The sequence below is a fragment of the Procambarus clarkii genome, chromosome 22 (genome assembly GCF_040958095.1).
Source record: "Procambarus clarkii isolate CNS0578487 chromosome 22, FALCON_Pclarkii_2.0, whole genome shotgun sequence".
Lineage (NCBI taxonomy): Eukaryota > Metazoa > Arthropoda > Malacostraca > Decapoda > Cambaridae > Procambarus > Procambarus clarkii.
Genome location: NC_091171.1, coordinates 43,277,136 through 43,290,242, shown reverse-complemented (window position 1 = coordinate 43,290,242; position 13,107 = coordinate 43,277,136). Strand labels below are relative to the sequence as shown.

General features: G+C 46.3%; 2 protein-coding genes across 2 annotated transcripts in view; one reads left to right on the top strand and one right to left on the bottom strand.

Annotated features, from left to right (window-relative positions):
• LOC123761365 (diuretic hormone receptor) overlaps positions 1–13,107 on the top strand; it is a 246,388-nt gene that overhangs the window by 59,212 nt on the left and 174,069 nt on the right. The gene's annotated exons all lie outside the window — the stretch shown is intronic.
• On the bottom strand, positions 6,636–9,603 carry LOC138367556 (uncharacterized). Its single transcript, XM_069329253.1, has 2 exons — positions 9,472–9,603; positions 6,636–7,124 (listed from the first exon to the last, which is right to left on the bottom strand). The coding sequence occupies exons 1-2, from the start codon at positions 9,601–9,603 to the stop codon at positions 6,636–6,638; spliced, it is 621 nt and encodes a 206-aa protein (XP_069185354.1).

The following is a 13,107-nucleotide window of genomic DNA, read 5'->3' as shown; positions in this document are numbered from 1 at the left end:
CGCCTTGTTTTGGTCCACTGGCTTGGATTAATGTTTCTTTGTCCTCTTGGATGCTTTGTCCTCTTGGATGCTTTGTCCTCTTGCATGCTTTGTCCTCTTGGATGCTTTGTCCTCTTGGATGCTTTGTCCTCTTGGATGCTATGTCACTTTCGCATCGTTTCTCTGACTCTTCCATCATTCCAGAGTGCTTATTTCTCTTTCTCCAAACGTACCTTGTGATTCCCCCTCTTGCGTTCCGTGTTCTCTGCTACAGGCCTACTAGTGTTTCGTCTCAGCATAGGCCTGCAACATAATTCTTGCTTAGCATGGAACAGGAGGCCTACTGCAGTGATCCTCTCTTGAGTATGTGGGACGAGAATGAGTGTGATACAGGGGTGTGAGTACACCCCTGTATCTTTGTGTCAGGTTATCCTTGTCCTTCGGTGCGCATGCGCCTACATGCGCATGCGCCTACGTGCGCGTGTGCATGATCCTCATGCAAATCACTCACAGTCATGAAGCACCATCAGCAATATTAATTTCGGTCACTTCCATCAACCAGGTCGCTGTAGCAAGTGCTGTGGCTTAGGCAGTCATCTTCTGCCCGCCTCTGTAACCATGGCTGGACGGGAGGAAGGGCGAGATGGAGCAGGAGGAGGGAAGTAACTCCATCTAGATCTCTGCTGATGGAGGGCGAGATGGAGCAGGAGGAGGGAAGTAACTCCATCTAGATCTCTGCTGATGGAGGGGGAGATGGAGCAGGAGGAGGGAAGTAACTCCATCTAGATCTCTGCTGATGGAGGGGGAGATGGAGCAGGAGGAGGGAAGTAACTCCATCTAGATCTCTGCTGATGGAGGGGGAGATGGAGCAGCAGGAGGAGGGAAGTAACTCCATCTAGATCTCTGCTGATGGAGGGGGAGATGGAGCAGGAGGAGGGAAGTAACTCCATCTAGATCTCTGCTGATGGAGGGGGAGATGGAGCAGGAGGAGGGAAGTAACTCCATCTAGATCTCTGCTGATGGAGGGGGAGATGGAGCAGGAGGAGGGAAGTAACTCCATCTAGATCTCTGCTGATGGAGGGGGAGATGGAGCAGGAGGAGGGAAGTAACTCCATCTAGATCTCTGCTGATGGAGGGGGAGATGGAGCAGGAGGAGGGAAGTAACTCCATCTAGATCTCTGCTGATGGAGGGGGAGATGGAGCAGGAGGAGGGAAGTAACTCCATCTAGATCTCTGCTGATGGAGGGGGAGATGGAGCAGGAGGAGGGAAGTAACTCCATCTAGATCTCTGCTGATGGAGGGGGAGATGGAGCAGGAGGAGGGAAGTAACTCCATCTAGATCTCTGCTGATGGAGGGGGAGATGGAGCAGGAGGAGGAGGGAAGTAACTCCATCTAGATCTCTGCTGATGGAGGGGGAGATGGAGCAGGAGGAGGGAAGTAACTCCATCTAGATCTCTGCTGATGGAGGAGGAGATGGAGCAGGAGGAGGGAAGTAACTCCATCTAGATCTCTGCTGATGGAGGGGGAGATGGAGCAGGAGGAGGGAAGTAACTCCATCTAGATCTCTGCTGATGGAGGGGGAGATGGAGCAGGAGGAGGGAAGTAACTCCATCTAGATCTCTGCTGATGGAGGGGGAGATGGAGCAGGAGGAGGAGGGAAGTAACTCCATCTAGATCTCTGCTGATGGAGGGGGAGATGGAGCAGGAGGAGGGAAGTAACTCCATCTAGATCTCTGCTGATGGAGGGGGAGATGGAGCAGGAGGAGGGAAGTAACTCCATCTAGATCTCTGCTGATGGAGGGGGAGATGGAGCAGGAGGAGGGAAGTAACTCCATCTAGATCTCTGCTGATGGAGGGGGAGATGGAGCAGGAGGAGGGAAGTAACTCCATCTAGATCTCTGCTGATGGAGGGGGAGATGGAGCAGCAGGAGGAGGGAAGTAACTCCATCTAGATCTCTGCTGATGGAGGGGGAGATGGAGCAGGAGGAGGGAAGTAACTCCATCTAGATCTCTGCTGATGGAGGGGGAGATGGAGCAGGAGGAGGAGAGAAGTAACTCCATCTAGATCTCTGCTGGAGCATGCCATCCTCGTACATTCCATTCAATGGTGGATGGAATGAAGACACCATTCTGGTGTCTGCTGGAAAGCCACTCTTATAAGGGCGTTTGCTGGAAAACCTCATCCAGGTATTTGCTGGAAATGTACAAATGCACGTGTCCGTGTCCATGTGTGTACACATGTATCCAGGAGTCTGCTGGAAAGGGAGAGTTTGGCAGCATGGCTGTCATTTCATCTCCAATAACTTTACCCAAGCGGAGTGGAAGAGATAAGGGAGAGTGAGTGGAGGAAGAGCAATGAGAGGAGGGAAGGAGAAAAGAGAGAGGAGAGGGGGAGAGAATGGAGGGATGAAGGAGGAAATGAGGCAGGAAGGGGGATGGATTGAATGGAAATGAGAGGAGGGAGAAGAGAACGAGACAGAGAGAATGGAAGAAAAGAGAGAGTGAAAAAGAGAGTCGGATGGAAGTGAGAGTGGAAACGATGAAGGGACAAGCTACAAAGGAAGAGAGAGAGAGACAGAGAGAGAGAGAGAGAGAGAGAGAGAGAGAGAGAGAGAGAGAGAGAGAGAGAGAGAGAGAGAGAGAGAGAGAGAGAGACAGACAGAGAGACACAGAGACAGAGACAGAGAGAGAGCTCATCTCTAGTCTTGACCAAGTCTGGTGGGAACGGTCTGAACATCAGAGCCTGCAACACCGTCGGGACGTTGGTGGTCTTACTGTTATATACAAGGCCAACATTCTCAAAGTTCCGCACCTGGCCCAACTCCGTGGACTACCAGTATAGTTACCACCCGTAGCACTAGGCTCTGAACCTTCAATAGCCTCGTGCAGAAACTGCCTTTCTCAAGAACATCACTCCATCAGCCATCATTCATTCCCCAGACTGACTCGCAGCTGGAACTTGTTGGCTCAACAAGTTGATACAAGGGAGATCAGGTCAACTGATCACATGAAGGCTCTGACACACAGTTGGCTACTGGCTCATCCTCTTCCTTATATGATTGTTACCTAATGTTGTTAATGACTAAAGTGCATTCCTAATGATCCCTATAAGTCTCATGAAATAAATGAGTCTCTAGGAGCAATCTTCAGATGAGCTGAGATAGGATAACAGCTCTTGCTTGCAGTTTCACTAGACATGTCATTAGACATCCCTTATGAACCTTAGTCTTAGTGTACAAAAAAATGTGTTGGGAGAGTGTGAAGAGAGAGAGAGAGAGAGAGGAGTGAGAGGGAGAATGGAGAGAGGAAACACAGAGAAGAAAGGGCACCACTGGTATAACAACCACTACCACCACCACCACCACCACCACCACCACCACCACCACTACCACATCACCACCACTACCACCACCACCATCACCACTACCACATCACCACCACTACCACATCACCACCACTACCACCACCACCATCACCACTACCACATCACCACCACTACCACATCACCACCACTACCACATCACCACCACTACCACCACCACCACCAACAATAGAGAGCACCATAAACACTCTTGCCACCAACAGCTGTTAAATATCAACAAAAACAACCTTGCTGCATTGTCATTTGCATATCCGAGCTTTGATTAAACCCAAGAGGAAAATCAATCACAAAATATTGTACCACAAACCGTGATATATTATAATACTGAAGCGTTAAAATCGTGACGATAATGCTCTCGTAATCAAATAATTAATATATAGATCAAACTCGAATAATAATAATAATAAAATGAATAATAATGTCTAGAATGGGTAAATCTCAGAACCACTCAGGGGGAAGATGGGTAACTCAAGACTCTTCTATTTACCCAGCAATTACCCACATGGCAACTCTCACCGATCAGCTGACATGTCTCAGTGTAAACACAGACATGTGTAAACAAACTGAGAATTAAATCGACCCTCCGGGGTAACCCCAGAATTCGGATTTTGTGAAGTGTACAGAGAGTGTGTGTGTGTAGCAACTTGTCCTCCTAACAAAGAACGTCGTATTTTGCTCGTATGGGTTATATAAGGGCCAAAAATGTGTCGTGTTAGAATATAGAAGCGGTTCGCTAAAGTGAGGTACTGTCTCGTTTTCTGTTTTGGGTTCTCTGGTTCTTTCGCTGCCTCTCAGATGACACAAACTTCAAATCGAAATTATATTTTTTCTTTAGCAAGATTGTGATTGTGTTATAAGAGATTGTTTCAACAGATTATAATAAATAGAAAAATGAGTGATAAAATAAAATAAAAATGTTGGCTAATTAGGAACGAATCTTTGGGAGAGATGAACGAATCTTTGGGAGAGATGAACGAATCTTTGGGAGAGATGAACGAATCTTTGGGAGAGATGAACGAATCTTTGGGAGAGATGAACGTATCTTTGGGAGAGATGAACGAATCTTTGGGAGAGATGAACGAATCTTTGGGAGAGATGAACGTATCTTTGGGAGAGATGAACGAATCTTTGGGAGAGATGAACGAATCTTTGGGAGAGATGAACGAATCTTTGGGAGAGATGAACGAATCTTTGGGAGAGATGAACGTATCTTTGGGAGAGATGAACGAATCTTTGGGAGAGATGAACGAATCTTTGGGAGAGATGAACGAATCTTTGGGAGAGATGAACGAATCTTTGGGAGAGATGAACGTATCTTTGGGAGAGATGAACGAATCTTTGGGAGAGATGAACGAATCTTTCGGAGAGATGAACGAATCTTTGGGAGAGATGAAAGAATCTTTGGGAGAGATGAACGAATCTTTGGGAGAGATGAACGAATCTTTGGGAGAGATGAACGAATCTTTGGGAGAGATGAACGAATCTTTGGGAGAGATGAACGAATCTTTCGGAGAGATGAACGAATCTTTGGGAGAGATGAAAGAATCTTTGGGAGAGATGAACGAATCTTTACGGAAGATGAACCACTTTTTTTAGGGGAAACCTGAATATTTGGAACGATTGTTAATTTTTACAACGAATCTAAGTTATTATTTCCTTTTCTGCAGGTGTTTTTCGCACATGTTTGGGGGGTCATCTGCGGTACCTCTGTTTACTTTTATCACCTGTTATTTTTCTCTCATTTCTGTCCATTTACTGTCAACAGTGAAGCCAAATATCAGATACACTTCTACTCAGAACAGCAAGCTGGCGACAAGTTCTTGTTGAAGGGATGAACGCCTCGTTCATGGGGGGCAGAAGTCCTTGACACATCATAGGTTTGTTGTTGGGTTAAGCTGTAGTGTGTGGCCTATATTCTCATTTTGTGGGCTTTCAGAAGAGCTTGGGAAGAGGATTGTATTTCACTGTATTTGCTTGGTTATATTTGTTCATCCATTAGTCATTTCTCTCTCTCTCTCTCTGTCTCTGTCTCTCTGTCTCTCTCTCTCTCTCTCTCTCTCTCTCTGTCTCTCTCTCTCTCTCTCTCTCTCTCTCTCTCTCTCTCTCTCTCTCTCTCTCTGTCTCTCTCTCTGTCTCTCTGTCTCTCTCTCTCTCTCTCTCTCTCTCTCTCTCTCTCTCTCTCTCTCTCTCTCTCTCTCTCTCTCTCTCTCTCTCTCTCTCTCTCTCTCTCTCTGTCTCTCTCTCTCTCTCTCTCTCTCTCTCTCTCTCTCTCTCTCTCTCTCTCTCTCTCTCTCTCTCTCTCTCTCTCTCTCTCTCTCTCTCTCTCTCTCTCTCTCTCTCACACACACACACACTCACTCATTCATTCACTCGAAACTCACTCTGTCTGTGCATATCTGTCGTCTCTGTATGTCTGTCTGCCTGTCTCTGCATATCTGTTTGTCTCTGTTTCTCTCTCTGTCTCTCTGTCTCTCTCTTCCTCTCTCTCTCCCTCCCTCTTTCCCCCCTGTCCTTCTGTGCCCCCACGCGACACAGACAATGAATTATTACTAACCTGTGCCACAGAAAAATGAGCCAGAGCCTGGGAGAAGGTGCCAGGCCTTATAAATTTATCGCAGGTGGCACCCGGGTGCCGCCAGTGGCGGGGAAAATTGGGATAGGGAAGTTTTTGGCGTGTCATGTGTTTTCACAGCGTCTGTGAGGGGTGGTGGGGACGGTTGGTTGGCTGGTGGGGGAGGAGGAGAAGGGACGAGGCTAGGAGGGATGTGTGAGTGAGGGTGTCGTGACAAAGAGAGGATAGAGGGTGCTTCAAGGGGGGTGGAGGATAGGTGCCAGAACCACTCCAGGGTCAGACTAAGAAGCGGAAGTGACCTTGAGGACCGTGAACCCGGACTGAAGGTCAAGGAAGGTCGTTCAGGGTCAAGTGGACTCTGTACAAGGTCAGTATCGACCCTTAAATGGCAAAGACAACTCGCCATGGTTAAGGGAGAATGACGTGGGTATGGGGGCGGGGTGTTGTGTGGGCCGGCTGTGTGGGCGGGTTGTGAGGGCGGGTTGTGAGGGCGGGTTGTAAGGGCGTGTCTCTATGAGTTGTCTTACCTCACATCTCATCGTCCCTACAACCTCACCAATCCCCCCCCCCCTTCCCTTCCTCATCAATTTTCAATTGCAAGGATTTAGGCCGGATATAACATCCCATTTAGCATACACTATCTCTCGTGTCCAAAGCATTTAAGAGGATTTTGCAATCATCTGGTGTACTAATTACCTTTATTAATACTGGATTATATGTGCCTGTGGGTGTTCTAACCTATCTGTAGCTCCAGGGGGTTGAGCTTCAGCTCCAGGGGGTGGGGCTTCAGCTCCAGGGGGTGGGGCTTCAGCTCCAGGGGGTGGGGCTTCAGCTCCAGGGGGTGGGGCTTCAGCTCCAGGGGGTTGAGCTTCAGCTCCAGGGGGTGGGGCTTCAGCTCCAGGGGGTGGGGCTTCAGCTCCAGGGGGTGGGGCTTCAGCTCCAGGGGGGTGGGGCTTCAGCTCCAGGGGGTGGGGCTTCAGCTCCAGGGGGTTGAGCTTCAGCTCCAGGGGGTGGGGCTTCAGCTCCAGGGGGTGGGGCTTCAGCTCCAGGGGGTGGGGCTTCAGCTCCAGGGGGTGGGGCTTCAGCTCCAGGGGGTGGGGCTTCAGCTCCAGGGGGTTGAGCTTCAGCTCCAGGGGGTGGGGCTTCAGCTCCAGGGGGTTGAGCTTCAGCTCCAGGGGGTTGAGCTTCAGCTCCAGGGTTCCATGTTATTACCCACTATTAGTCTTTACAACTGACTGCTGCCCTTATATTGAATAGTTTAGCAGTTTATCCTTCTTGAGGTTATCTTGAGATGATTTCTGGGCTTTAGTGTCCCCGCGGCCCGGTCCTCGACCAGGCCTCCATCCCCAGGAAGCAGCCCGTGACAGCTGACTAACACCCAGGTACCTATTTTACTGATAAGTAACAGGGGCATAGGGTGAAAGAAACTCTGCCCAATGTTTCTCGCCGGCGCCCGGGATCGAACCCGCGACCACAGGATCATAAGTCCAGCGTGCTGTCCGCTCAGCCGACCGGCTCGGATCCTTGATATACTTCTGGCATATCTGAGTTAATGTGGCTTCCTGTTGTCTCGTTCATGTTTCATTGTATACTCCTTTACGTTGTTGTTGATTCCGAGTATTTTGTATGTCGTGATCAGGTCTCCCCTTCTAGTTCTTATTTAGTATAGTGTAGTACCCCATACTCCAGTTATCACAGTTAGAAACTGTTGAAACTCTCTCTTTATTCATTTATCTAAGTGATGCATGCTGTAGTATTGGTCTCACGTACGTAGTGAGGGGTACCATGCTGGTGCTGTATACTCCAGACATGGCATGACAAACGTGGTGTATAATACAGCGGCTGTATTCGCTTGGCAAGTTGGGTGATATACTTTACTGGCCAGCAAACGCTGAGAATGGCGTAGCTACCTCCCATACACAAAGTTGAGGCTACAGGATTAGATCCTATGCAAACTACCAGACTCAATAGGATTTAGACCGAAGGCCAGCTACAACCCTCCTTTAACTCCTCTCCGAAGCTGTACTTCATATACAATAAAGTTAATACATTCTTCAATTTATGAAGCATCTTGTATAATACCTGCCATGGTGACCAGGGCTGAATTTCGGTATTATAATAAGAAAGAATTATGTTTTGAAAGTGTGTGCTTATATATTAGTCTGAGACGCGAGCATAAAAATGTTAGCGCTGGTTTGGGGGGAGAGATTTTTTGGACCATGACGGCCGAAAGGAAAATATGATTTACAATGGGTATACTTTGTATGATGTAAACATATCCACTATGGGGCTCAAGATTCTTCTTATGCTCCTGAGGGCCAGGGATGAGGTATGCGTCATACTCAACATACAACCTACAAGGAACCCCAATTAGCAACAACTATAGCAGCATACAAGACATAATCTATACACCCGCGAGCGCGTTCTCGAAAGCGTTCTCTTCTAACTGTCCAAACATGTGATGCAACGCACTCAACAGCGTTCTCAGATCATCGACAAGGTCAGGCTAGTCAGTCATCTTAGTGTCACCTTCTGAACTTGCACAATTCTCGCTCTGTCACTCCTCAGTGTCATTTGGCCTTGTCAATCATCACTGACGGATCCAATTCCTGCGGCTAACTACCCCGGGGGTAACTTTGGTAGATGTGGATATAAAAGTAACTTTTGTTGAGCACTGGGTCGATCAATATCTAAAAGAGGATGTCTATTTGTCTAATTAAGGTTGGAAGATAGACGCTACGGGCTAAGCCTCATCCAACTTTTTAGGATGACACACACACACACACACACACACACACACACACACACACACACACACACACACACACACACACACACACACACACACACACACACACACCAACAACAACAACAAGAACGGACACAATGCCACATCGCATACATGATACATACACTCAACCAGAGACAAAACCCGTTGGAGGATTGACTAGGAACCCATCTATACCTGTTCGCCGCCCCTGTTCACCCAGCAGTAATCGGAGACCTGGGAGGATAACCAGATGGCGGGTCGTAGTCCAAGGGAAAATCTCTCAGCCTGCTAACAGGAGTGAGATATCTACTCTTTATATCTACCACGTGTAAAAAAAAAACAGAGTGAGAGATGTTATCGTGACTGTGTGTGTGTGTGTGTGTGTGTGTGTGTGTGTGTGTGTGTGTGTCGCTGGCTGGAGGACAAAAGCTAAGACGCAGGCGTCAATTTTAACGTATTACGTCTTAACAATTCATGTTTTCCGAACAAGCCCGAAGTCCCCTCAACTCTTTTTCCTCCCCTTATCATCATCAGTAACTCATATTTCCCATCTTATATTTCTCCTAAGAATTCCTCGCTCCTAACAACGTCAAATATCCTTTTCCGCCTCCTGAGAGACAGACAATGATCGCTATCATCATATCTTCCCCTCACTTGTTCCGCTCCCCGGAAAACCCACCCAAATCGCTTCTATCTCTTGCGTCGCTGGAGTAGATGAGTCTCCCCGTATAACACCTGGGAGTCCATTACATTATATATTATCTTACCTTCTGTGTGGCGGCGTACAGTCTTCCCTTCTCCTCCTGCCTCGTCCCGAACTCAAATTCTGTAAACAAAATATGGAGAAAGGGTTCAGTCTTTCGAGTTCCGCTCATCCTGTGAGTGGTAGTGGACCCCATGCTCATCCTGTGAGTGGTAGTGGACCCCCATGCTCATCCTGTGAGTGGTAGTGGACCCCATGCTCATCCTGTGAGTGGTTGTGGACCCCATGCTCATCCTGTGAGTGGTAGTGGACCCCATGCTCATCCTGTGAGTGGTAGTGTACCCCCATGCTCATCCTGTGAGTGGTAGTGGACCCCCATGCTCATCCTGTGAGTGGTAGTGTACCCCCATGCTCATCCTGTGAGTGGTTGTGGACCCCATGCTCATCCTGTGACTGGTAGTGGACCCCCATGCTCATCCTGTGAGTGGTTGTGGACCCCATGCTCATCCTGTGAGTGGTAGGGCACCCCATACCCATCTTGTGAGCAGCAGTAGAATAGGTTACAGAAACACATAATGGACTCCCAGAACCTCATCAACCAGGTATCAACCAGGACTCAGAAACTGAACCCAAAACATTATAGTTTACGTAAACAAGTTAAGAGTCTTGATAAACCAATACGTCAACCCAATTCTCAACCACCCTCTTCTCTACCGGAAAAGAACGCCAACTTTTGGAATCAAGTTTCAAACGAAAATGGAAAATTTGAAGAACTCGTGAACTTCGGTCTAAATATTAAACAACGAGAACTTAAGTCCCTCCTTATAGAGATAAAAAACGTATATTATAGCACCTCGTTCATAAAAAACGGGAAGTTTCGTCCCTTTGTATAGAGGAAACACAATTTCTGTCTCTTAAAAAAAATGGAAAGGATGATCATGTTTTTACAGACAGTAAATAAGACTGGACAGGAACAGTTTTCTTGTAAATGTTTGTAAATCTAACTTTTAATGCTTTTATGATCAAATATGTTTTTAGATTTAGATTTTGAATGCAGCGCCTTAAGGTTACAGAGGCAGATCCTCAACCCGTCCTCGACTCAAGTCCATTCCATCCAGCGGTCGACCCCACAGACGCATTCATAAATTTTTACATGCTGTTCATTCAAAACAGAAATTTTCTCAAATATCAATTAATATTATAATATATTAGCATATTGTGCATATTTAGGCGTAGCTTAGGTTAGGTTAGGTGTTTAGGTTCGGTTGGAGATGATTTGTATATGTAGTACGTGGGTGAAGCATTTATAGCATTGTTGTTCGAACAAAATTCGTCAGTGAAGCACTTGTTCCGGAAGTGTTCGGACGTCATCAGTTGTGAGTCGTGTGTAAACAGTTTTTCATTAATAAACACCTGGGGGTTTGGCGGGTGCATGGAATCACGTTTTGGGTCTTTGGAGGACGGGCTGCCGATCCTGAGATCAGTAACTGAATCCCATAATTCAGTTAGGTAAGTAATTTACAGCCATGATAATACTTAGTTTGTGGATACAATCTTCAACAGTCCATTCGCAGTCTTTATTCAACTAACCGAGCCGTAACCCCCCCCCCCCCAAGAGTCTCCAACACAACGAGCTAGAGAGTTTGATAGTTTAATTAGTTAATTATGGACGCCCCTTCTCATCATATGAGCGATATAAAGTTTTACTAACACATAAAGGTTCTAAGAACGGGAATCACGACACTTAGGATGAGCTAATTAAACATCATTTTGATATCCCTTTGATATCCCTGAGTGGACTACCGCTTGAGCGTCTTCTCAAGATCTGAGTACGCGTTCTGAGTAACTGTTCCACCTTGTTAGAACTCTGATTGTTAGAAAGCTTTTGTGACTTGGGTTAAAGCTGTACAACTCAAATTATTATTACTAGCCGTTATAAGCAAGGAACTTAAACTAATGCAATAAATCAGTGCTATATTTCTTTGCTATATTATACGTTAGAGGGATTGCTTTGTGTATTTGATGCTGGAACGTATGGTGGGACTTTCAATACTTAGTGGAATCCTGGGATTCCACTGAATTCCCAAGACGTTCTGAAGCCCCTACTGATTCCAATCTAGGTTTTATAAACAGCCCTTACCTCCCCTCCCTCCATGCACTATGGTGTAGGTAAGTCGATTATATGATGTAGGTAAGTCGATCACTATCATATTTGTAAGTAAGAATTTACTTACAAATACACAGTACAGTACTTACAAATATGATAGTGATCGACTTACCTACACCATAGTGCATGGAGGAAGGGGAGGTAAGGGCTGTTTATAAAACCTAGATTGGAATCAGTAGGGGCCTCAGGACGTCTTGGGAATTCAGTGGAATCCCAGGATCTATAGTTCTTTTTACCATGTTGTGATCTTGAGGTAAGGTGCGTGGCTTGAAAGTACCCAAGGGTTCGAATCCCCCGATCAATCTTTTTTGTATATTTTCTTCTTAGTAGTGGATATCGCTGTCCTTAATATCGTTATTTGACTTATGAAGGTCAACTTTAAGGTGGATTATATTGTCGAACCATTAGAAAAGGGAATATATAGGATTATTATATACTTTCAGCCCTTCCTCCTAAACAGAAAGTACTCAGAGTAACTATCTGGTCGAAAGTGTCAATATGTCGTAATGAACCACCAGAAAGTACCAATAGGTCGTAATGGACCACCAGAAAGTACCTTTATGTCGTAATGAACCACCAGAACGTACCAATATGTCGTAATGAAACCACCAGAAAGTACCAATATGTCGTAATGGACCACCAGAAAGTACCTTTATGTCGTGATGAACAACCAGAACGTACCAATATGTCGTAATGAACCACCAGAAAGTACCAATATGTCGTAATGAACCACCAGAAAGTACCAATATGTCGTAATGAACCACCAGAAAGTACCAATATGTCCTAATGGACCACCAGAAAGTTGACGTTTGAATTACTGAATTCGAGTAAACAGGAAACTTGTTCACCTCGACACAAATATAAGCCCTCACCTCTCCTAGCAATACTAGACCAAATACAGCACACATATGTGCTACAATAGGCCTAGGAATATTTACATTTGTTGGGTGTTGTATTTTCTCGAACTATATCAAACGAATAGTACAAACAAAAGGATTACTGGCGGTTCATCACTACATATTGGTACTTTCTGGTGGTTCATTACGACATATTGGTACGTTCTGGTGGTCCATCACGACCTATTGGTACTTTCTGGTGGTTCATTACGACATATTGGTACTTTTGATAAGTACTTTGACACGATAGTACTAATTATCATAAGCACTATCATTTAAGGAGGACGGGTTGTATAATTTACATTAAAAGTTAACAATGCTTGGCCCCCTCCCTTGCCCTAATACCTAGAAATAGAGAGAGATGTTTTATTCAAAGAGGAATCGTGTTGAATTAATTTAAATTCATTTCAGTGGAGACCAATCTTGAGGTTATCTTGAGATGATTTCGGGGCTTTAGTGTCCCTGCGGCCCGGTCCTCGACCAGGTCTCCACCCCCAGGAAGCAGCCCGCGACAGCTGACTAACACCTAGGTACCTATTTTACTGCTAGGTAACAGGGTGAAAGAAACTCTGCCCATTGTTTCTCGCCGGCGCCTGGGATCGAACCCAGGACCACAGGATCACAAGTCCAGCGTGCT